Here is a 26,272-nt window from a genome sequence, read left to right on the forward strand (position 1 = left end):
TCCACAGCTTTCCATAGAGCTTGGGCCAGTTTACACTTCCACCAGCAATGCAGGAGAATTCCTTTTCCTCCACATCCTCACCAACATTTGTTGTAGCTAGTTTTTATAATACGTGCCATTCTCTCTGGTGTAAGATGGTATCTCATTGTAGTTTTTATTTGCATTTCCCTGATTACAAGTGATGTTGAACATTTTTTCATATGCCTATTGACCATTTGCATTTCCTCTTTGGAAGTTGCTTTTTAGCTCTTCTGCCCATTTTTTGACTGGGTTATTTACTTTGCTTTTGTTGATTCTCATCAGCTCTTTGTAGATTTTTGTGATCGGTCCTTTATCATTGGTGTTGTGTGCAAAAATTTTCTCCCAATTGGTGGGGTGTCTCTTTGTTTTGGTTACTGTCTCTTTTGCTATACAGAGCTCTTTAATTTGATGTAGTCCCAGCTGTTTATCTTTGCCTTCACTATCACTGCTTTGGGTGATGTGTCTTTAAAGATGTTAATTTCGCCTATATTTCCTTCTATATATTTTATGGTTTCAGGTTTCAATACTTGGGAATAAACCTAACAAAAGAGGTAAAGGACCTATACAAAGAAAACTGTAAAACACTGTTAAAAGAAACAGAAGAAGACACAAAGAAATGGAAAGACATCCCCTGCTCATGCATTGGAAGAATTAACATTATCAAAATGGCCATCCTACCAAAAGCAATTTACAGATTCAATGCTATTTCAATAAAAATTTCAATGACATTCTTCAAAGAAATGGAACAAATATTGATGAAATTCATATGGAGTCACCAAAAACGTCAAATAGCCAAAGTTCTCTTGAAAAAAAAAAAAAGAAGGAGGGAATGGAGGTATCACACTCCCAGACTTCAAACTATACTACAAAGCCATAATAATCAAAACTGTATGGTACTGGAACAAGAACAGACACACGGACCAATGGAACTTAATAGAAAATCCAGAAATAAACCCAAAGATTTATGGTCAACTAATCTTTGACAAAGGAACAAAGAATATGCAATGGAGCAAAGAAAGTTTGTTCAATAAATGGGGCTGCAAAAACTGGGTAACTACATGCAAAAGAATGAAGCTTGACTACTACCTTACACCATGCACAAAAACCAACTCAAAATGGATTAAAGAACTAGACATAAGACCTGAAACCATAACTTACACTTTAAATGATCATCGAAATTATAGTCATGGGCCTCCCTGGTGGCTCAAGGGGTTAAGACGCAACCTATGAAGCTGTCCACAGCCACTGTAGTGTGAGTTCGATCCCTAGCCGGATAGGGAGTAACCCACATGGTGCAGCAGACGTCTCCTGACTCTCCTGCTGCTCCCCTCAGCGCTGTACTTTGGTCAGTCTGGCTTTTCTGTTGCCCACTCTGTCTCTGGTGAATCCTCTCACCCCCCCCCCCACCACCTTTCTGGCCTGTACTCCAGCTCTTGTGTGCATAAATAAATAGATCTTAAAAAAAAACAAAAGAAATTATAGTCATTTGGGGCATGAAATCACAACTCTACCAATTGGCAAACCAATATAATAAATTGTTTTCTGACTTGAATAACTCAGCCAAGAGCATTCATGTGAATTCTTCTCCCCCAAGACTACAAAGAATCATAATAAATGCCACTACTTCACTTAAATGTGAATATGGATGCAAAAGGTGAGAGGGGCAAATAAAACTCAAACCATGCAATTGGTTTTATGCTTTTATTAGCCAGAGAGAGGCTAGAGATAATCCAGAGACAGCTCCCTTGACTCCACAGAAAAGGGGAAGTTAAGAAAAGGAACTGCGCAAAACTTCTCAAGCAAATCATATCTGACTCACACTGGGCAGGTTACAAGCAGTGTCTCTTTAATTGAAATGAAATAAATACAGCAGACTAAGACAATTTTAAAAATTTAAACAACCTTTAAAAGAGTTTGATACAAACTTAACCTTTCTTCAATCCATGTCATTTTCATTTTACAAATCTTAATAAATATATTGTTTTATAAATATAAGAAGGTCATATTATGCCCTTGTATTCCCACAGAAGGTAAAGCTTTTAAAAGACAAAATATTGTAAAAACATTGGCCAAATTAAATGAAGAACTCACTACATACCTCTTATTTTTAACTTTAAATACACAATACTAGGAGATTTATATTAAATCATATGTATTTTTTAATAATGATTTTTCAAATAACTAAAAGGATCTTAGTTTGCCAATCAACTTGCTTTGGTAGATAAGTCTACCATTAGACACTCCAAGTTATTCTTTAATTTTTAGAAAACACTGCACCAAGAAATCAGGAAACGTTTTGGCACACAGAAATCTTGGATTTTCTTTCTGCTCATACCAATGTTTCTGTACAGAAAATGTTGATCCTGGACATTCTTTCTTTTTCTGTCACCACATAAGGGGTGAATCTGGAACTTGACCCCATTTCAGAGACTTTCCAGACAAAGAGGGGGTCCTTGAAAGCAGTGAGAAAGAGGTAGCGTCAGATTTTTGGCTGCCTGTTTCTAAGAAGGATTCAGGGACTTCATTCAATGGTTCTGGAGACACTAGATCAGGGATAGGCCAAAGGACCCCTAAAGCAGGGACAGCCACAAAACCTCAACCTTCCTTTGTATCAGGATCACAGAAGTGCTTATGGCAGATTCATGCAGGGTACAAGGTGAGCTCCAAATGGAGTGCCTAATGGGAACCCAGATAAAGCTGGAGATACTAAAACCATGGCTTTGAGCATGTTCACAGTTAATTGTGCTCAAGGACAAAGAATAACAATACTCTTCATTTTGAAAAGGTACCTTACTGGAAAAACCAGTCTCATTTAATTAAAGCTTTAGCTTTCTGACAAAAAGGTGTAAATTTTACTACTTCATGAGTAAAATTCAGGGTAGGATCTTCCAACAGTTCACATATTACTCCCCTTTAAAAACAATATAGTTGATATCTACCCTGCTAAAACAGAAGTTTCATAAATGTGATGACCAGCTTTTGCTTATTTCCAGTGCACAGGTTATACTATAGAGGAGGCCCTGAATGAACAATTTCTGAATTCTTATCTGTGACCCATTTTTGCCACTATCCCATCTCTACCACCAGCTTTTAAGAACAAATAAAGCAGCAGTATGAAGAAAGAATATTTATTTCATGTGACTGAAATCAACACAGAAATAAAGGACACACACACAAAAACCTGCCTCTGAATTACACAGCAGATACTCTGAAAATTATTTGGTTGCATACCTGCTGCAATCCAATTTTAAAGGAGAAGCAACAGTTTAAAACATCTAATTAAAGTGACCTTAAAACATTTTTAAAAGCCTTTTGCTTAATAATAGACAGTAAAAAACTTAAGAGTAGAGGCCCTTCATCCTGCCCCAAATCCGTCTTCTTCGTTTAACAAATAATCTCTGACTCTATGGACTAGAGAATAGAAATTTTAACACTTTTATGACTGAGAAGGCACAGTGCAGGTCTTCAGGGTGACTGTGAGGACTAGTCACATGAAAAGCTGTACGTACTGCCTCCCTAGGTTGCTGGCATGGAAGAGCACCAATGGCTATCACTTGCATTGTCTGTGTCAATCTGAACTCTAGGGTCTTACTTATTTTAGAGACTATTCTTACAATTTTCGAGAATATTCTCTGTCAGAGAAAAGAAAAACAACAGCAACAAAAACAACAAAACCTGCAAACAACAGACAAAAACTTTGAAGGGGAAAGAAGTCTAAGCAACAAAAATCACATAGGAAAATGATAATAATTATACTCAATACAAAAAGACTAGGAAATTAAAATTACAAAACAATATAAAAGAGAATATAAGACTACTGAAATGTGAACTTAGTTTATTAAACAGATGTACTATTAGTGCCTGTAATGACTTTCTTATTGCTTGGCAGTTGGATAGTTTTATGTGAATGGATTTTAAGAAAACTAAGTTCCTCACTTAGGTGAGCCAACATGGGTTGTATACCAGCCAAACTGGGGGGTTAGAGGGAAGAGGGGCACTGGGCTGACTGGCAATGTAAGCAGAGAGCAAGGTTTCCCAGACAGCAATATCAAGATACTGTTGAGCTGTAGAGCGGTGTAATAGCTAGAAAATGACATTGACAGAAGTTATAATATTTTTGAGTTATGCTTTACAAAGTTTCAGCCTGATCATGACCCAGTGACATAACGGTAAAAAGAAAAAAACCAAAACCCTAACACAAAAGCTGTTACATGCTAACACCAATGTGAATCACTAAGTTGATTCTTTGCTCATGTAATTTTAATCTAAATTCAAAATAAGATATTTATTACTTTTGAAATAGACATACATCACATACATGTATAGAAAACTTAAAACACCTCTGTCTTCACAGCATATGGAAGAATGTTCTACAGTGACCACTCCTAATATATTCGATAGTAGCAAGTTGAGGAAGAGACAATTGAGGGAATTCCACTTTAGGTAACAGAAAATGCTACTGCACTCAACTGATTTTGCTTTCTTCTCTATTATTTCCTCATAATCTTCTTAAGGATATGGCAAAAATTTAGGAACAAAAGTATCAGTGAAAAATAATTTATCTGCTATTACTTTTTTTCCTTTTAACTCTCTTCTTGAACAATATGACGAATAACTATGTGTTTTTAAATGTGAGAATATGTATAATTATTTTTAGTTTTTAAAACCTACTCTGAAACATACTGTGAAAATATCTGTCACACTGTTACTAAACACAGGTCAAACAAGGGAACTGATATATAGCTTCTCTATACTCACATGAACAGATCTTTATCACAACATGGACTCATGTTCTCTGCCTGCCAGGGTCAGCCTCTCAAAACATCTAATAAAAGGGAATAGGCCACAGCCATGACCATCAAGGCAGATTATTTTGATGAAAACCTGGTTCTGCTAGCCACAGATCAGACCTGCAGGGTTGCGCCCACCTCCATTCTCGTAATCTCTAGAATAGAATCAGAGACCTAATCTGTGTGGTTGCTGTGCGGATTAAATAAATTAATAAACATGAGAAATGCTTAGAATATCACATAATAAATACTAGTCATTACCATCCAGGTAAATGGTGACATAGTGTTAGAAAACAGTTCCCCCTCAAAGGAGGAAGAAGAAAAATAAAATAGTCCTGAAGGTATATCTAGGAAATAATTTTTCCTTTGCCTCTATAATCTTCCATTCTCTATTCCATAGCTACATTCAAAAATACATATTGCCGAGGTATTGGAAGTAAAATACAATCATGGCCTCCAGGCTCTGACTGGTCTGGCTTCTGCTGCCCTCCCTCTCCTCTTTGCATGTGATCTAACACACTCAACTACACTGGCCTTCATGAACAGGATATATACTCTTTTTTATTTTTTATGAATTATTTTATTTTATATAATTACATCATTTTTCATTTTTGCATAATGCATGCATTTTCATTTTGGTTATATTCCCCATACAATTCCCACCCCCTTTTTCTAACCCTAATCCCTCTTCTCCTCTCCACCCCCGCTCCCCACTGTAGTGTGTCTCTGGTCTATAGTTACTTGTTGATTTTGATTTTTACTTTATTGCAATTAGTCTTTTTCCTTGTCCCTTATTTAGGTTTTCTAAATTCCTGCTATGAGTGAGACCATCTTGTATTTTTCTTTTTCTTTCTGGCTTATTTCGCTGAGCATGAGCCCTTCCAACTACATGTTGCTGCAAATTGCATGAGCTTATCTTTGTTGATTGCTGAGTAATATTGCATTATGTATATGTACCACATCTTCTTGATCCAGTCATCTATTTTTGGGCATTTGGGTTGTTTCCATAGCTTAGCTATCCTAAATAGTGCTGCTATAAATATAGGGGTGCAGGTGCCCTTTTGAATTAATGTTTCTGTGTCCTTTGGGTAAATACCTTGGAGTGGAGTTGCTGGATCATATGGAAGCTCTATCTTTAGTAGGTCAGCCCTCTTTCGTGTATCACAAAAATTGACCAAGGAAGTAATAAGCACAAACTTAAAAGTTATTCAGGTTTGACGACAGAAGATACGTGTCTTTTATACTGAAATGTAGTAGTAGGTAGATGAAAACAAGGTCTTCTCTTCCTGAGAGTATAAAAACCCCAGAAAAGTAAGTTGTCCATGAGGAAAGAAATTAAAAATTAAAATCTACAAACCAAATAACTTTAAGAATATTTTTGTTTAGCCAGAAAGCTATATTAAAGATTACCACTAAAAGATTAAATATTAATATATGCAATGCCTTATAAAACTAGAAACACATTTATAAATGAGCTCTAAATAAGACAAAAATGGAATTTCAGGATTTCTTTTTTTCAAAGATTTATTTATGCATAGAAGAACTGGGGTATAGGCCAGAGGTGTGGGGGATGAGAGAATTCTCCAGAGACAGAGTAGGGAGCAGAAGCTGGATTTACCGAAATACACTGCTAAGGGGAGCAGTGGGCCAGATAGAAAAGTTCTGCTGTCCTATATGTGGGTTAGCTCCATGGTGAGTGATCGAACTCAGGCGGCAGTGACCACAGTGTGATAGTGCTGAGACTTAAACTCTACACCACCAGGAGGTCCATGACCTTCAGGATTTCTAAAGAGAAATGCAGAAGTTGAAAAAGTCAGGAAAAAGTTGTAGAATACATCAAGTAAAACCACCAGTCAGTGTAACTGAAGATAGAAATGCACTAAGAAGGTCTCCCTGGTGGTGCATGGAGTTAAGTCTCAGCACTATGAAGTTGTGGGCAGCCACTGCAGTACAAGTTCAACCCCCAGCCAGGGAGCTGACCCACATGGTACAGTGGACCTCTCCTATCTTACCCATTGCTCCCCTCAACAGTGTATTTCAGTCAGTCCACCTATTCTGCTCCCCACCCTTTCTCTGGTGAATCCTCTCACCACCCTGCACACCTCTGGCCTTCACCCCAGCTCTAGCATGCAAAAATAAATAAATCTTAAAAAAAAAAAAAGTACAAAGACCCTAGATAGAGAGAGAGAAACAAATTAAATCAAATGAAGAAGCACTCTGAAAACTATCCAACTGCATGAGAAAAGACAAATAAGAATAATGGGAATACAAGGGGTAGAAGAGAGGGAGAAAGAAACAGAAAATACATTTAAAGAATGGAGAAAAATTTCCCAAAGCTAGACAAGGGAATAAATGTACAAATCCAGGAAGCTAAAAAAAATCCTGGCATATCTAGATAAAACAAGACAGACACAGAGGAGTGATAGCTGCAAAATTCAGGACAAAGAAAGAATAGTGCAGCCACCAACAGGGTGGAAGCAGATAACCTACAAAGGTACCCTGATAAATTTAATGTAAGACCTCTTTGAAAAAAACACTAAGAGCATGGAGAATGGAATTGGATGGCATATCTAAATACCTAAAAAGAAAAACTGCCAGGCAAGAATACTCTATCCTGCAAGACTCTCCTTCAGATATGAGGGTGGAATAAAGGACTCTTCAGACATAAAGAGCTCAAGGAGTTTGCAAACACTAAACCACCCCTCTAAGAAATATTGAAAGGAGCTTATACACTGAAAATGAAAAAGAAACATATACAAAGAATTAAATAAATATATTGACCTGCATAAATTAAGAATAAAATGGCAGCAACAGACTATCACATATCAATAATTATTTTCAGTGTAGATGAACTGAATTTACCAATTAAAAGACAAATAGTATCTAGTTGAATCAGGAAACAGAATCCAACCTTCTGCTGTTTCCAGGAGACACACCTAAGCTCCTAAGACAAACACAGACTCAAAATTAAGGGTTGAAAAATACTCCCTACAAGCAAATAGGAATCAGTAACAGCCATATTTATTTCAGACAAAAGAGATTTCCAGTTAAAAAAGGTAACAAGACAGGGCCTCCCCAGTTGACCACCGGGTTGCGAAGCTGCCCACAGCCTCTGCAGTGCCGGTTTGACCCGGCTGCTCCCCGGCTACCAGTGGAGAGTCCCACATGGTGCGCAGACCTCTCCTGCTGCCGCTGCTCCCCTCAGCAGTGTACTTCGGTCCTTCTGCCTGCTCTGCTCCCCGCTCTGGCTCTGGTGAATTCTCTCACCCTCCCGCGCTTCTGACTATACCCAGTGCATGTATAAATAAATAAATAAATAAATCTTAAAAAAAAAAAGGTAACAAGACAGAGAGGGACACTATATAATAATAAAGGGAATGATATATCAAGGAGAGTTAACATTCATCAACATACATACATTAAATGAAAGAGCATCAAAATACATTACACAACTACTATCAACTTGAAAACAAACATTGGAAAAAAGACATTAGTGGTAGGAAACTTCAACATCCCACTCTCACCAGTGGGCAAATCAACTAGCCAGAAAATAGAAAAGGATACAATAGCCTTAAATACAGAATCAAACCTCATGAACCTCATAAACATTTAGAGGGAACTGAACCTCCAAAAAAGCAGAATACACATATTTTTTTTGCAAACACACATGGCACATTCTCCAGAATACACCACATTCTGGGACACAAAACAAACAATATCATGAAGTCTGAAATTATACCCAGCATCTTCTCAGACAACGAAGATATCAAAAGAGAAATCAATTATCAAAAGAAAGCAGGGAAAATCTTTTAATACATTGAGATTGAACAACACACTACTGAAAGACCACTGAGTTAATGAGGAAATGAAAGAAGAAATTAAAAAATAACCTTAAGAAATGGAAATGAGCATACAACCATTCAAAACTTATGGGATGCAGCAATAGCACACCTAAGAGGAAAATAAATAGTACAGGCCCACATCAAAAAACAAAAAGGAGCTCAAATAAATAACCTTCTCTCTCAACTTGAGGAATTGAGAAAAGAAGAACAATATACACAGAAACAATGAAGAACAGAAGTATTAAAAATCAAAGCAGAAGACAATGAAATAGAAAATAAACAGTCCAAAAGATCACTGAAACCAAAGCTGTTTCTTTTGGGGAGGGAGGGCAAACCTCCAGAAAGGCTCACCAAGAAAATAGGGAAGAAGTCTCAAAAATGAAAGTGGAGAAATACAACTGATGCTGCAAAAATTCAGAGGATAACCAGAGACTATTATTGTAGCATCTATATGCTAACAAATTCAATAACCTAGAAGAGATGTACATATTCTTAGAATTACACAATCATCCAATACTGAATAGGGAACAAATAGAAACCCTGAACAAACCAATTACAAGCAAGGAAATTGAAAGAGCAATCAAAATTCTCCCAAAGAACAGAATTCCAGGATCAGGTGGTTAAACTAGTTAGTTCTACCATACCTTCACAGAGGAATTAATACCCACCTTTCTCAAACTCTTCCAAAAAAACTAAGGCAAAGGGAATACTTTCAAAGACATTTTATGAGACCACCATAACCCTTATACCAAAACTAAAGACACCACAAGAAAATAAAATTACAGACTGATTTGCAGATGAATATACATGCAAAAACTTTCAACAAAATCATAGCAAACCAAATTCACCAATACATTAAAAGGATCATACACCATGACCAAGTGGAATTCATTACAGGAATACTAGAATGGTTCAATATTTGAAAAATCAATCAATGTAATTAATTCACTGTGTCAATAAAAGGAAATATAAATCATATGATCACATCAATAGATAGCGAGAAAACATTTGATAAGATTCAAATCCATTCATGACAAAAACCCTCAAAAACTAGGGAGAGGTGAAACATATCTAAACATAATAAGGCCATCTATGACAATCCACAGCTAATCGTTCTCAATAGTGAAAAACTAAAAGCCAAACTATAGAAAAAACTGAAGTACCCAAATGCAGATGACTGGACACTACTGAGCTATCAAAAAAAAAGATCAACTCTTGTCATTTGCAGCAACATGGATGGAACTAGAGAGGATCATGCTAAATGAAGTAAGTCAGAAGAAGAAAGACAAATGCCAGATAATGTCACTTATATGTGGAACAGAGAAACAAAACAAAATGTCAAATAAAGCCAAACCAATCACAAACCCTAGAAATCTGGCCTTGTAAAACTGAAGTTGCCGGGGTGGGGGGGGGGTGGGTGGAAATAGAACAAAGTGAGAAGGTCACACAATGGAGAACTTTAGGTATTTTGGTTCTTCGTGCAGAGTGGTACCAATGCTCCATGGGTGGAGATGCTATACCTCTTAAATCACAAACAACATTTTAAACCAATATTAACACGATTGAAGGAAAAAAAGGGAACTGGAATATCTTCCAAAGAAATGCATGATAGTTGAGAACATACATTCAAGTGTTCAATCTAATACTCTAGTTCCATTTTGTACTCTAGCATGTACAAAAACAAACTGTTAGCCTATTGAAATGTATATTCCAAGGATTCCTCTGGAGAGATGCTATTAATAATAGATATAGGATAGATAACCATGCCCACTCACCTCTTTCCCCACACCAGATGGAGAGAGCACCCAGCAAAAATCATAAAAAGAACGCTGCTGCCTCAAGAAAAGCAGCTTTGCTAGGTACATGAAATTTTTAAATATCAAAAAAGTTTCTAACAAACAGAAATTTCCAACACCTGCTTGAAACGAATCAGTTTCACACTGCATGTTTCAACTCATTAAAAGGGTCCTGTATCAATTTATTGAGACTACAACTATGGCAAAAATAAAAAGGGAATGCAGAGTATATTATACATTCTAAAGTTAGTGTTGTCATAAAATGCTTATTTCAGGGTTTGTGTGTGTGAGAGAGAATAAATGTCGTATGTGTTGATAGATTAATATAAGACATTTCTTTCTATCCATTGCAGATATAAAAGTCTGAAATCACTTGCCTCACTTTAGCAAGAGATAGTACTAATATAAAATCCTCCAACTCACATCTTCAAGGTTTCTTCTATTGAACCATGGAAGGGTCTGTGGGGAGGTATCATATTCTTTACCCACAATCTGATGTTGGTGGAAGCCTTACCTGAAGGTGTCTTTTGGGAAGAAGAACACTGGCATTTCCACATAGAAATAGCAGATCTCTCACGATTCTGCAGCCCATATATTCTTTCGGCTAGCCCGCCTCTGTTTAATGAATTATAATGTATTAAGTTTAGTTAACAGAAAAGCTTCAGAAAATTTAAAAGACATTTATACTTTATATAAGTGTATCGCACCAGATACAAAGATAAAACATTCAAATTTTACCTTCTTTGGCATTACATTCTCTTCCCAGAGGCCAAATCCTCCTAGGTAAGTAATATCCTTTGTTAATATTTCTTGGAAGTTTTCTAATTCTTACAAATATGGGCTACTTTCAGATCAGTATGGCTCCCTTTCTAGTCTTCCTTATTATTCTAAAAACATGCATTATTTGTTGCCTTTTCAGCCTAGCAAAGTGCAAGTTGTCAGGGAAAAGAACAGCAGGATGGTATGCATGGGGCAGAGGGGGCAGATTCAGAATCTGCCTGCCAGATGGGAGAAGCAGATAAATGTAAAATAGACTCATAGTGTAGTCAATGAGAAAACTTGCTTACTGCTGGTGGGGGGTTATGCTCCAAAAAGAGTATTTGGAAATGGGCTCATTATTTAGATCACAGAGATAACTGAGTATCAGTTAGAAACACAAAACAAACACACTAACATTATAAAAAAATTACATGACAATAAAATAATTCATAATAGTAAACATACAGGGACATCACATACATACATCACATCACATCACCCATCAAAAAAAGGTTTATGTCTGAAGCTGCTCACTTTCCTGAACCCAGGTAGTTTACTGAATAAAAAAGATATGTTTAGATATATGTACGTGTGTGTATAGATATATATATGGTACATGCAGATATATATATGGTACATGCCAGTGAATATATGTATAAACATATACATCATAAAGATACCAGAGAATATATTATATATATACCAGAGAATATATTATATAATTTATAAAATAGGTATTTATACATTTACCATAAATGAATGTTATAAACATAATGTTTTTTATTCATTACAGTAAATGGATTTAGAGAAGTCAGGAGCTCATAACACATCTATGATCAAGGGAAATCAAGATCAGCTGTAATCACCATTATGACTCTATGTCACCTATTTTATCAATTTATTATCTTATTAGATTATGTACTGCTTCACTGATGATTTCACTAAATTATCTCATTTTATTTTATAATATCCCTTTGAAGTAGAAAGAACAGATATCAAAGCCTAGCTCACAGATGATAAAATCAGAGCTTAGAGAGGGGCCAAGAGATTTCTCTAATATTATATAACTAGCTAGATACAGAAACAGGTGTTGAATCCAGAAAGGACTTAGTAATAGCTGGCTCTGCAGAGCCCCTTCCATCTATTAACTCTTGTACACTTGACCACTGGGGATCCTAAGATCTGGCACTACACTGGACAAGGGGTTGCATGAGTTGACACTCAGGACAGAGAGCGCATAGATGAAAAGCTGCAAGGGTGGGGAGTGCTAAAAAAAAAGGATTTGGAAATGGGCTCATTATTTAGATCACAGAGATAACTGAATATCAATTACAAACACAAAACAAACACACTAACATTATAAAAAATTAACATGACAAGAAAATAATTCATAATAGTAAATATACAGAGATATCATAAGAGTCCTCCCAGGTAAGGGTAGGGTCTCATAGCAAACTGGGTCAGAACACCTGAATTTCCTTATACAAGAGGTATATTACTACCAGAAGCCCAAGCTGTCACATTGAAAACACCTGCCACACTCCACCCCAGGCTAAAACCAAATCAAAGAAATATTTGGGCAAACTATAGAGTTAAGGAGCTACCAATAACAGGAACTAAACACCCTTGCATAAGACTCTGTTGAAAAAGAAAAGAAAATCACTCCTGGCTCAAGAACCATTATCAACTATACTCAGTGCCCAGCTGTATCCAGTTCTTAAAAATAGCCTAAACTGGAAGTAAACACAAGACTATAAGAAACACTAAGACTGAGGAGCTGGCTTAGAGGAGGGTCTTACTATGGATACTCACCACACAACTCTGACACCCACATAACTGTAGGAAGTTCAAATTCCTGAATCTACTGGAGGTGATCATTTGGAACCCTACTACCCCAGCCCTCTTTATGCCTACTACCTATTGCCTGTACTAGTCCTTACATTACTCCAACACCTGAAAACACAGAAGTCTGAAAATCTCTCTCTAATAAGACCCATAAAAATTAAAAATGAAGAGACAGGAATACATCACATCACAAATGCTCAACCTTCCCCACCCCAGAGCTATGAAGCATGACACAAGGGGAGCAAAGTAGGACAGTTTTGGCAGAGCTTGTGGAACTCAAAAAAACAAAAGCCTAGGTGACTTGGGGGTTCCACCCACCGGCCCCAGCAGCCTGGACCAAGCATGCTCTGGTAATAGCTCCTGGAAGGCCCAGCCACCAGCCCCAGCAGTCTGATGACCCAAGCTAGGTGGATCCACAAGGGTTAACAGCTGCTGGCCATAGCAACCCAGTCATCCTCCTGGACCATGCACACCCCATAAGAGTGGCCAGCAGTCCTGGCCACTAGCCACAGCAATCTGGAAGACCCAAACCTTGGTAGGAGCCTCAGGAGTTCCAGTCAACCAGTCCAGCAACCAAACATCCTCCCAGACCATGTATGCTTGGAACAAACCAAAAAGCTAACAATGGAGAGAAAGAAAAATACGAATGATCAAGCAAGCCCTGCAGGGAACAATACCGCACAGAAAGAATATCAGTCTGCAGAAAAAAGAAAAAAAGACACAGTAAAAAAAGTTTTCTTTTTTTTAAATGTTTTCTTGTCAGAAAAATTTAAAAATCCATAATAAAGAAAGTCAAAGAATTTGGACACAATCAAACTCAGAAAAACAGATCAGAGATACAAGAAGCAGAAAAGGAAAAGAAGGTTTTAAGAAACAATCAAGAAACAGAAGATAGAGATTGAAACATTAAATAATAAAATAAAGGAATTGCAAGATGTAAAAACATCAAGTGAGAAAATTAAAAATTCTGAAAAAGCCATGAAAATACAATAAATACAGGAAAGCAAATTGGTAATGTCAAAAACACAGATACAAAAAGAATCAAGAAAGAGAGAGACAAAGGAAAACTAATTAAGTAACACTTTGAGAATTATCTGACTTAATGAGTAAAAGAAATAGTCATAGGAATCACAGAAGGAGAAGAGAAAGAGAGGAGAAGCTATTCAAGGAACTAATTGAAGAAAACTATGCAAAAATGAGAAAGGAAATGAAAATACACATACAGGAAGCTAAAAGGATACAAAACTATTTTAATGAAGGGAAATCTACAGCAAGACACAAAGAAGTAAAGCTTCCAAGAGTCCAAGACAAAGAAAAAATAATGAAACCAATAAAGGGGAGGAAACAACATATAAAGGAAAGCTGATTAGGCTAACATCAAACTGAATGACATATTAAAAAAAAATTCAACACAACAAATGCCAACTAAGAATATTCTATCCTGGGGGGCTGCCCCCAGTGGTGGCACAGTGGGTTGAACGCAGCTCTATGAAACTGTCTGCAGCCTCTACAGCACGGGTTCGATTCCCGACCTCTCTTGTCTCGCCCACTGCTCCCCTCAGCAGTGTTTTTAGTCCTTCTGCCTGTTCTGCTCCCTGCTCTGTCTCTGGTGAATTCACTTACCCTCTCACGCCTCTGGCCTGTACCCCAGCTCTTGTATAAATAAATCTTTAAAAAAAAATATCCTGTAAAGCTCTCCTTCCAAAATGAGAGAAAAATAAGGATTTTCTCAGACAAAATCTTTGGGAATTCACTACAACTAAATTGTAATATTACAAGAAGGCTTAGGATCTAAAACAACAAAGGAAGAATTGTAACAAGAAAGTAAATAGAACAATAGAACCAAAAAATGATGAAATGGCAATAACAGACTTCCACATACTAATACTCACCCTAATACTCACCAATAAGTAACTTTAGTTATTGGACTAAACACACACACATACACACACAAAACAAAGACAAAAACAAACAAACAGAAAAACCACACAGAGGATAGCATGTTGGTTTAAAAAACAGAATTCAAACTTTTTCAGCCTCCAGGATACACACCTAAGTTCTAGAGATAAACATACATTGAAAGTAAAGGGTTGAAAAACAAATCTATAAACAAATGGCACCCAAAAAGTGGGGGCAGTCATACTTATTTCAGATAAAATACACTTTCAGCTGCAAAGGTGACAAGCAACATAGCCGGACACTATATAATGACCAAAGAGGTAATATGCCAGGAAGACATAACACTCAACACTATATATATTCACCAAATGAAGCAACACCAAACTACATGAGACAACTACTATCATCTGTGAAAACAGACATAGGAGAAAATACATATGGGGTAGGAGACTTGAACACTCCACTATGATAATGGACAGATTAACAAGACAAAATTAACAAGACACATCAGCCCTAAATAGCCTTAACGATCTAGACCACATGGGCCTAGCAGACCCTTATGAAACACTGCACTCCCAAATACCCAATATACATTTTTCTCAAGTATGCACAGATCATTCTCAAGGTTTGGCCACATACTGGGCCATTAAAAAAAACATCAACAGGTACAAGAAGATCAAAATCATACCAAGCAACTTCTCTGACAACACAGGTATAAAACTACAAATCAGCTACAAAAAGAAAGCAAGCAGAAATCATGGAGACTGAATAACATGCTAATGAAAGACCACATATGGGACATGGCAAAAACAGTATTAGAGGAAAGTGTATAGCAATAAACAAAACTTGGCATAAAAGGAGCATAATGATGCTCCTTAACATAATAAAAGCAATATATGACAAACCCACAACTAACATAATTCTCAATTATGAAAGCCTTTCCATTAAGCTCTGGGAGAAGACAAGAATGTCCACTCTCACCACAGGTTTTCAATATAATACTGGAAGTTCTAGTTAGAGCAATTAGGCAAGAGAAAGACATAAAAGGACTCCAAAATGGGAAACAGGAAGTAAAGCAATCATTATTTGCAGATGATATGGCAATATATAAAAAACCCTAAAAAATACACAGAAAAATCTAATTAAAACAATAAATCAGTTCAGTAAAGTTGCACGTTACAAAATCAATACAAAAATATCAGTGGCTTTGCAAGCTGATCATAGATTTGAAGTGTATAACAGGGGAAGGATTGGGAGAGGAGTCAGAATGAGAGGAAAGAGCAAGGGACTGTGGTAATGGGTCACATGTGCTGTGGTGGTGGGAGAACCACAGGAATTATATCTAATGGGAGAAGTAAAATACTACCCAAAAATTAGCAAAGCTATAAGAAAAAAAATTAAAAGATACAAATTAAAAAAATAAAAATAAGTAAAATTAGTCATTCTCAGAAATGGGCTATTCATTTTTATATGTTCCTTACAGGATTATATTCTACGATCTGAAGTAGGAGTTCACAGTTTCATTGATACTGAAGAACTCCAAGGACAGGATAAACAGTAGAAAAATAAGCAAAAAGGTAGCAATAATGTTCCTTTAATTTACTTTAGGCTGAATAAGCAACTCTATCAATAGTTCAAGTATCTTTAGAATGAATGAGAAACACTATTGCAGCTCATGTTCTTCTGAAAGCGGATACAAATACTTTTTTTTATTGAATGGTTGGTTCCCAAATTTTCATGCTTATCTCACAATATGCAAGATATTGTATATTTTGCCATGGTTATGTTATGGATAGATAAACAAGAGATGCTTTTGAGGGCCTCCCTGGTGGCACAAGGGGTTAAGCAGCACCACTATGAAGCCATCTGCAACCACTGCAGCACCAGTTCAATCCCCAGCCAGGCAGCTGACTCACATGGCGCAGACCTCCTCTGTCTTGCCTGTTGCTACCCCCAGCAGTGTATTTCACTCAATATGCCTGTTCTGCTCCCCACTCTCTCTGTGGTGAATTCTTTCACCCCCACACATCTGGCCTGTACCCCAGTCCATGTATGTATAAATGAATAAATCTTTGCTTTTAAGAAAAGTCCACGTAAGTGCACATGGAGAAATGTGAAAAACCATCATGCTAATATTACGCAAATCAGAAAAACTAGGGAAAGAACTAATATTCATCAACAGGAAAATGGGTAAGAAAAAAATGTATGTATAAACAGAATGCTACTATACAGGAATTTGAGTGCTGGACCAGTAGTATATGTATCACTATGAAGAATGTCAAAACATAATATTGATAAAGATATATTCTTTATATAATTGTTTTTACCAGCAAAGTCTCTTTAGAATTATTGAAATATATTATTTAGCTAGAAAATATGGAATAAAGATTTTAAATATACATCAACTTATCATACATCAAATCCAAGATAGAAGTGAATTCTCAAAAAATGGAGGCAGCAAAGAGATGGTAGGATAAAGTTCTCCCATAAAAACAACTGATAGGGAGAAATAACAATGAGTTCCTGGGAGGACCTGGATGCGTTAATCAAACTGGATGACCCAGTGAATCACCCAGACATAGGGGAACATTGGACTGACAGGGAAAGGGAAGAAAAGAGAAAATCATTAGGATAGAAATATCACAATCCCAAACTTCAAACTATATTATAAAGCCACAATAATTAAAACTGTATGATAGTACAACAAAAAAAGACAAACAGAATGATGGAATCAAACAGAAAACCCAGAGATAAACCCACAGATTCATGGACAAATAATCTTTGACAAAGGAACAAAGAATATGCAATGGAGAAAAGAAAGTTTGTTCAATAAATGGTGCTGGGAATATTGGGTCACTACATGCAAAGAATGAAGCTTGATCACTACCTCACACCATGCACAAAAACCATCTCAAAATGGATAAAAGAATTGGACATAAGACTTGAAACCATAAAATATATAGAAGAAAATATAGGTAAAATACCTCATGAAATACAATTCAGTAACATCTTTTTTTCAATTTAAATTTATTTTTAAATCCCCCATACAATTACAATCCCCTTATTTTGACCCCAAGCCCTCCTTTCCCCACCCCCCATGGCCAATAGAATGTCTCTGGTTCATAGTTTTTTGTTGATTTTGATATTTTCTTTCTTATAGTTATTCTTTTTCCTGGTCCCTTATTTGTTTTCTAGATTCCTGCTATGAGTGACACCATCTGGTATTTTTCTTTTTCTTTCTGGCTTATTTTGCTGAGCATGATCCCTTCCAGCTCCATCCAGGTTGCTGCAAATTGCACGTGTTTATCTTTTTTGATTGCTGAATAATATTCCATGGTGCATATGTAACACATCTTCTTGATCCAGTCATCTATTTTTGGGCATTTGGGTTGTTTCCAAAGCTTAGCTGTTGTAAATAGTGCTGCTATAAACACAGAGGTGCAGGTGCCCTTTGGAATTAATGTTTCTGTGTCCTTTGGGTAAATACCTAGGAGTGGAATTGCTGGATCATATGGAAGCTCTATGTTTAGTAGGTCAAGAAATCTCCACACAGCTATCCATAGTGATTGGACCAGTTTGCACTCCCACAGGCAATGCAGGAGAGTTCCTTTTTCTCCACAACCTCGCCAACATTTGTTGTTGCTAGTTTTTTTAATATGTGCCATTCTCACTGGTGTAAGATTGTACCTCATTGTAGATTTGATTTGCATTTCCCTGATCACAAGTGATATTGAACATTTTTTCATATGCCTGTTGGCCATTTGCCTTTCCTCTTTGGAGAAGTTTCTTTTTAGCTCTTCTGCCCAGTTTTTGACTGGATTATTTTCTTTGTTTTTGTTGAGTCTCATCAGGTCTTTGTAGATTTTTGTGATCAGTTCTTTGTCATTAGTGTTGTGTGCAAAAATGTTCTCCCAGTTGGTGGGGTTTCTCTTTGTTTCGATTATTGTCTCTTTTGCTGTGCAGAAGCTCTTTAATTTGATGTAGTCCCAGCTGTTTATCTTTGCCTTCACTATCACTGCTTTGGGTGATGGGTCTGTAAAGATGTCTTTGATGTGCATATCATGTAGTGTTTCACCTATATTTCCTTCTATGTATTTTATGGTTTCAGGTCTTATGTCTAGTCTTTAATCCACTTTGAGTTGGTTTTTGTGCATGGTGTGAGGTAGTAGTCAAGCTTCATTCTTTTGCATGTAGTGACCCAGTTTTCCCAGCACCATTTATTGAACAAACTTTCTTTGCTCCAATGCAAGACACATTGCCCAAAGCAAAGAAAGTGAAGGAAAAGATGAACAGCTGGGACTACATCAAACTAAAAAGCTTCTAGTAGATTGAGGAACCTCCAGACAGCTTTCCATAGTGGTTGGAAGAGTTTGCACTCCCACCAGCAATGCAGGAGAGTTCCTTTTTCACCACATCCTCGCCAACATTTGTTGTTGCTTCTTTTTTTGATATGTGCCATTCTTACCAGTGAAAGGTGGTATCTCAGTGTGGTTTTGATTTACATTTCCCTGATGATAAGGGATGTTGAACATTTTTTAATATGCCTGTTGGCCATTTGCATTTCCTCTTTGGAGAAATGTCTTTTGAGTTCTTCTGCCCATTTCTTGACTGGATGATTTATTTTGTTTTTATTGAGCCCTGTGAGTTCTTCCTCTATGTGATCAGTCCCTTATCAGTTGAATGGTGATAATCAGTTTTTCCCAATCAGTGGGGTGTCACTCTGTTTTGGTTAATGTCTCTTGGCTGTACAGAAGCTTTTCAGTTTGATTTATCTTTGCCTTCAATATCACTGCTTTGGGTGATGAGTCTTGAAAGATGTTTTAGAGATGTATGTCTTGTAGTGCTTTACCTATATTTTCTTCTATATGTTTTATGGTTTCAGGTCTTATGTCCAGTTCTTTTATCCATTTTGAGCTGATTTTTGTGCACAGTGAGAGGTATTGGTCTAGTTTCAATTTTTTGTATGTGGAGGTCCAGTTTTCCCAGCACCATTTATTGAACAAATGTCCATGTTCCATTGCATATTCTTTGCTCCTTTGTCAAAGATTAATTGTACATATAAGTGTGGCTTTACTTCTGGGCTCTCTATTCAGTTCCATTGGTCTGGGTGTCTGTTTTGGTTCCAATACCAAACTGTTTTAATTATTATGACTTTGTAGTATAGCTTGAAGTTTGGAAGTGTGATACTGCCTTTCTCATTTGTTTTCATCAGTAGGGCTTTGGCTATGCCCTACTGATAGCATGATTTTTTGTGGTTCCATATGAATTTCATCAGTATTTGTTCTATTTCTTTGAAGAATGTCATTGCAATTTTTATTGGAATAGCATTGAATCTGTATATTGCTTTTGGGACGATGGCTATTTTAATAATGTTAATTCTTCCAATCCATGAGCAGGGGATCTACTAAAAATGGAGCGACCATATGATCCGGCAATTCCACTACTAGGGATCTATCCAAAGCACTGTATTTTTTACAGGTGCTCTTTTGAATCACGGTTTTTGTGTCCTTTGGATTGCTCAGCGAAATAAGCCAAAAAGAAAAAGAAAAATACCGGATGGTCTCACTCATAGCAGGAATCTAGAAAACTTAAATAAGGGACCAGGAAATGAATAACTATAAGAAAGTGAAAATCAAAATCAACAAAAAACTATGAACCAGAGACATTTTTTGGGGGGTGGGGGGCGGGAGGGGAGGGATTGGGGTCAGAATGGGGGTTGCAATTGGATGGGGAATATAAAAATAAAATTTATTATTTAAAAAAAAAAGCGCACCTGTACACCTATGTTTATTGCAGCACTATTTACAATAGGTAAAACCAGGAAACAACCCAAATGCCCAAAATAGATGACTGAATGAAGAAGATGTGGTATATATACACAATGGAATATTATTCAGCAATCAAAATGATAAACACATGCAATTTGCAGCGACGTGGATAGAGCTAGAAGTAATTATGCTCAGTGAAATAAGCCAGAAGGAAAAAGAAAAATATCAGATGGTTTCACTTATAACAGGAATATAGGGGAAACAAATAAGACATCAGTATAAAAAAAAGTAATAATAACAGTACAAACCACAGCAAAGCAAAAACAGACAATTATAAACCAGAGACATAGTGCAGGGGAGGAGGAGGGAAAGGGATCAAAGAGAGGGAGTGAGGAGCACAGAGGACTGTGGTGATGGTGCATGGGTGCCTTGGGAAGGAAATTCTAGGGGGACTCAATCTTAGGGGGTGGATAGAAGCAAATATTGTCTAAAAAAAGTAAAAAAAATGATAAATGTTAAAATACAAAATATGTAAAAAAAAAACTAAAAAGCTGCTGTACAGCAAAAGATATATTAACTAAAAAACAAAGGACACCCTATTGATTGGGAGAAAATTTTTCACCAATACTACTGATAAGGGACTGATCACAAATATCTTCAAAGAGATGATGTGACTCAACAAAAACAAAGTAAACAATCCAGTCAAAAAATGGGTAGATTTTTGCCTTCACTATCACTGCCTTGGGTGATGTGCCTGTAAAGATGTCTTTGAGGTGCATGTCATGTAGTGTTTCGCCTAATTTCCTTCTATATATTTTATGGTTTTGGGTCTTATTTCTAGTTCTTTAATCCATTTTGAGTTGGATTTTTTGCATGGTGTGAGGCTACATCAAATTAAGGAGCTTCTGCACAGCAAAGAGACAATAACCAAAACAAAGAGAAACTCCAACTGGGAGAAAATTTTTGCACACAACACTAATGATAAAGGACTGATCACAAAAATCTACAAAGACCTGATGAGACTCAACAAAAACAAAGAAAATAATCCAGTCAAAAAATAGGCAGAAGAGCTAAAAAGAAACTTCTCCAAAGAGGAAAGGCAAATGGCGAACAGGCATATGGAAAAATGTTCAATATCACTTGTAATCAGGGAATGAAAATCAAAACTACAATGAGATACCATCTTATACCAGTGAGAATGGCACATATTAAAAAAACTAGCAACAACACATGTTGGCGAGGATATGGAGAAAAAGGAACTCTCCTGCACTGCCTGTTGGAGTGCAAACTGGTCCAACCACTATGAAAAGCTGTGTGGATATTCCTCAACCTACTAAAGATAGAGCTTCCATATGATCCAGCAATGCCACTCCTAGGTATTACCCAAATGACATAGAAACATTAAATTCCAAAGGGCGCCTGCACACCTATGTTTATAGCAGCACTATTTATAATAGCTAAGCTTTGGAAACAACCCAAATGCCCAAAAATAGATGACTGGATCAAGAAGATGTGGTACATATACACAATGGAATATTTACTCAGCAATCAAAAAAGATAAACACATGCAATTTGCAGCAACATGAATGGAGCTGGAAGGGATCATGCTCAGCGAAATAAGCAGAAAGAAAAAGAAAAATACCAGATGGTGTCACTCATAGCAGGAATCTAGAAAACCTAAATAACGGACCAGGAAAAAGAATAGCCATAAGAAAAAAAAAATCAAAATCTACAAAAAACTATAAACCAGAGATACACTACGGTGGGGGGTGGGGGGCGGGGAAAGGCGGGATTGGGGTCAAAAAGGGGTGTGCAATTGAATGGGGAATATAAAAATAAATTTAAAAAATTTTATTTTTAAAATCCAAAATAAATAAATAAATAAACTCAGTCACCATTACTCTAATAAAAAAAAAAAAAGGGTAGAAGAGGGCCTCCCTGGTGGTTCAGGCTGTTGAGCGCAGTGCTTTGAAGCTCTCTGCAGTCTCTGCAGTGCAGGTTCAATTCTGGCCAGCCGAGCTGAGGAGATACCCACATGGTGTGACAGACTTCTTCTGTCTCACCTGCTGCTCCCCTCAGCAGTGTGTTTCAGTCAGTCTACCTGTTCTGCTCCCGGCTCTGTCTCTGGTGAATCCTCTCATTCTCTCGCACATCTGGCCTGTACCCCAGTTCTTGTATGCATGAATAAATAATTCTTTAAAAAAAATTTTTAAAAATGGTTAGAAGAGCTAAAGAGACACTTCTACAAAAAGGAAATGCAAATGGCCAACAGGTATGTGAAAAGATGCTCAACATCACTTGTAATCAGGGAAATACAAATAAAAACCACAATGAGATACTACCTTACACCAGTGAGATTGGCACATATCAAAAAAAAAAAAAAAAAAAAAAAAACTAGCAACAACAAATATTGGCAAGGATGTGGAGAAAAAGGAACTCTCCTATACTGACTAGTGCTGTGAATGCAAACTGCTTCAACTACTATGGAAGGCTGTGTGGATGTTCCTCAAACTACTGAAAAGGGAGCTACCATATTCCTCAGAATCTACAAAAGGGACAAAAAAAAATTAATTCAATTAAAGGATACCTGCACCCCTATGTTTACTGAAGCACTATTTATAGTAGGTAAGATATAGAAACAACACAAATGCCCCAAAATAGATAACTGGATCAAGAAGACGTGGTATATATACACAATGAAATATTACTCAGCAGTCAAAAAAGATAAACTCTGCAATTGTATGGGGAATATAAAAATAAAATTTATTAAAAAAAAAAAGATAAACTCATGCCATTTGCAACAACATAGATGGAACTAGAAGGAATTATGCTCAGTGAAATAAGCCAGAAAGAAAAAGAAAAATATGGGATAGTTTCACTTACAAGAGGATGTAGGGTAATAATAATAAGAAGAAGAAGGGATCAGGAAAAAAAAATTATAATAGAAAGGCAAATAAAAAAACCAAAATTGAAAGGCAACTATAAATCAGAGACATCCTGGAGGGGAGGAGGGGGAGGAAGAAGGATCAAAACAGGGGTGAGAGGAGCACAAGGGACCATGGTGATGGTGCAAGGGTAAACTGGCAGTGGGAATTATATGGGGACTATACCTGAGAGGAGAAAGCATACATTGCACAAAAAGTAAGAGTGATGTAAAATATATATAAAATTAAAAAGTACATTAAAAAATGAAGTTAACTCTTCATATGTAGAGAGAAAAATTAAACTGAGGAGGGAAACATGGACTTCAACTGTATTTGTAATGTAATGGATATTTTCTTGTTTATTAAACCCAAAGCCAAATGTTAGGGTTATGAAACAAAGCTGTAATGTAAACCAAAACGTCATCATATTTCATAATAAAAATAGTTAAAACTAAAATACATCATGTAAAGAAGAGCAGTAATACAATGTATCCTGAAATGGCAAATGAAAGGATAAATGATTATTATTAATCTGACAGAGCATAGGAAAAAAGAAAATTAAATACAAAGAAAAACAACAGAAAATAAAAACACAAAATAAGGTGGTGGAAATAAGTTTATATAATAGTCACAGTTTATATAAAGAAAATAAACTCACAAATTAAAAGACAGAGTTTCCAACTATTGAAAAACGAAACAAAATAGTGACTTTTGGGACATCGAGGTGATTATACTAAGGGAAATAAGTCAGAGAGTGAAAGACAATTTACCAGGTGGCTTGTCTCGTTTGTGGAGTATCAATAACCAAAGAAAACAATGTACAGATCAGAATGAAAGTCAGTAAGTAAATAATAGTACATGAGAAACTAGATCAGACAGAAAGTCAACAATAATAGTATTGCATGAGAAACTAGATCACCTGGACTTAATAGACACTGAGGCAACACTATACCTCAAAAAATGTAATAACATAATCCTCTTACATGCACATGGAACTTTCTCCATTATAGCCCATAGTTGAGTCACAAAACAAGTGTCAATAAATTCAGGAAGACTGAAATCATATGAGGAATATTCCCTGATAACTGTAGTACCAATCTAGAAAGCAACCAAAAAAAAAAAAAAACAAAAACCTCTAATATGTGGAGACTGACAAACACAAAACTGAATCACCATTGTGGTAATGAGGAGATCAAAGAAAAAAATAAAAATACCTGGAGGGAAAAAAAATGGAGATACAAGTCCTGGAACAGCAAAACCAACACAAAGAGGGAAGTAAATAGCAATATAGGTCCACATCAGAAACAGGAAAGAACTCAACTAAATAAATCTTAACACTCACTTTTAGGAACCGTAAAAAGAAGAAAAACAAACCCAAAAATCCAACATGAGAAAGGAAATAATAAAATGTAAATTTCAAAAAAAAGGAAATAGAAATAAATATATAGACCAAATAATAAAATAATGTAAAGTTAGTTCTTTGAAAAAAATAAACAAAATAGAGAAACTTTTAGTTAAACTCACAAAGAAAAAAAGTATAAAACTGTAACAGGGGACTCGCCATTTCAGAACAGGGACCTTTCCTTCAACCATGACTGCTTTTAACTGGGAGATGGCAGCCCCCACAGCCAGAGGTGAGCTGGGAAGCCTCCTCACACCAGGCCCCATTTGGCCAACAGTCGGAACCCAGAGGAGGATCAGCAGCCAATGCCAGGGCAGAATGCAGGCGCAGGGAAGTGTGCTTCTGAATCGCCATTTTAGAATAGAGACTTTTGCTTCAACCAAGACTGCCTGGAACTGGGAGAAGGCTGCCCCCGCAGCCAGAGGTGAGCTGAAGGTCCCCACAAGCCAGGCCCTTCCTGGCAGAGAGTTGGAGCCCAGAGGAGGACCTAGCAATTGGGAGCCAAGCGAGCAATCCAGCGACCCCACTTTCAAGACAGTCTAGGGACTTCAACACACACCTTTGGAATTAAAAAAATACAGAAGGAGGAGATATTTGGTGATAGTGACCATTAACAGATTAATAGCACCACTGCCTTGCTAGACTGGGACAACAGTATTTGACTCCATTGGACCACCAGTTTCTGACATCACAGAAAGAGCACATCAAAAAGATGCCAGCCAGTACCAGCGACATGGCGTCCCAATGCATAGGACAAATTAAAAAACAAGCAGCAGGAAAAAGAAAAACTATAAGCAACCAAGGAAGTCATCAGGGAAAAGACACACCACAAAATGAAAACACCCACCAGATTGCAATATCAGTGACTTGGAAGAAATTCAGAGCCTTCTAGAAAGAGAATTTAAAATTGTCATGATTAAAAAACTGACAAAGTAATAAAGGAAAACAATGATAAGGGAAAAATAATCAACAATCAGAAGAATGAAATTGAGTCCCTAAAGAGGGAAATGAAAGAAATGCAGGAGATCAAAGGATTAATTGAGGAGCTAAAGAACTCTGGGAAAAGCAGTGAAAGCAGAATAGATGAAATGGAAGAGCAAATAAGAACTCTTAAAGAAATAAAAAGAACCAAAACAGAAAAGGAAAGGGAAGTACGAAGGAAAAAGAATGAAGACAGACTTCGGAAACTATTTTTTGGTCTTGCTGCTCCCCTCAGCAGTGTACTC

At 36.7% G+C, this 26,272-nt stretch overlaps 1 protein-coding gene across 3 annotated transcripts in view; it reads right to left on the minus strand.

Annotated features, from left to right (window-relative positions):
• SPIDR (scaffold protein involved in DNA repair) overlaps positions 1–26,272 on the minus strand; it is a 545,150-nt gene that overhangs the window by 317,712 nt on the left and 201,166 nt on the right. For all 3 annotated transcript variants that reach the window (XM_054692277.1, XM_054692279.1, XM_054692278.1), the window contains one exon: positions 10,964–11,064. In XM_054692277.1, the coding sequence (XP_054548252.1) occupies positions 10,964–11,064 (101 nt within the window). The remainder of the gene's footprint in view (positions 1–10,963; positions 11,065–26,272) is intronic.

The sequence above is a fragment of the Talpa occidentalis genome, unplaced genomic scaffold (genome assembly GCF_014898055.3).
Source record: "Talpa occidentalis isolate TD23 unplaced genomic scaffold, MPIMG_talOcc4v2.1, whole genome shotgun sequence".
Taxonomy (NCBI): Eukaryota; Metazoa; Chordata; class Mammalia; order Eulipotyphla; family Talpidae; genus Talpa; species Talpa occidentalis.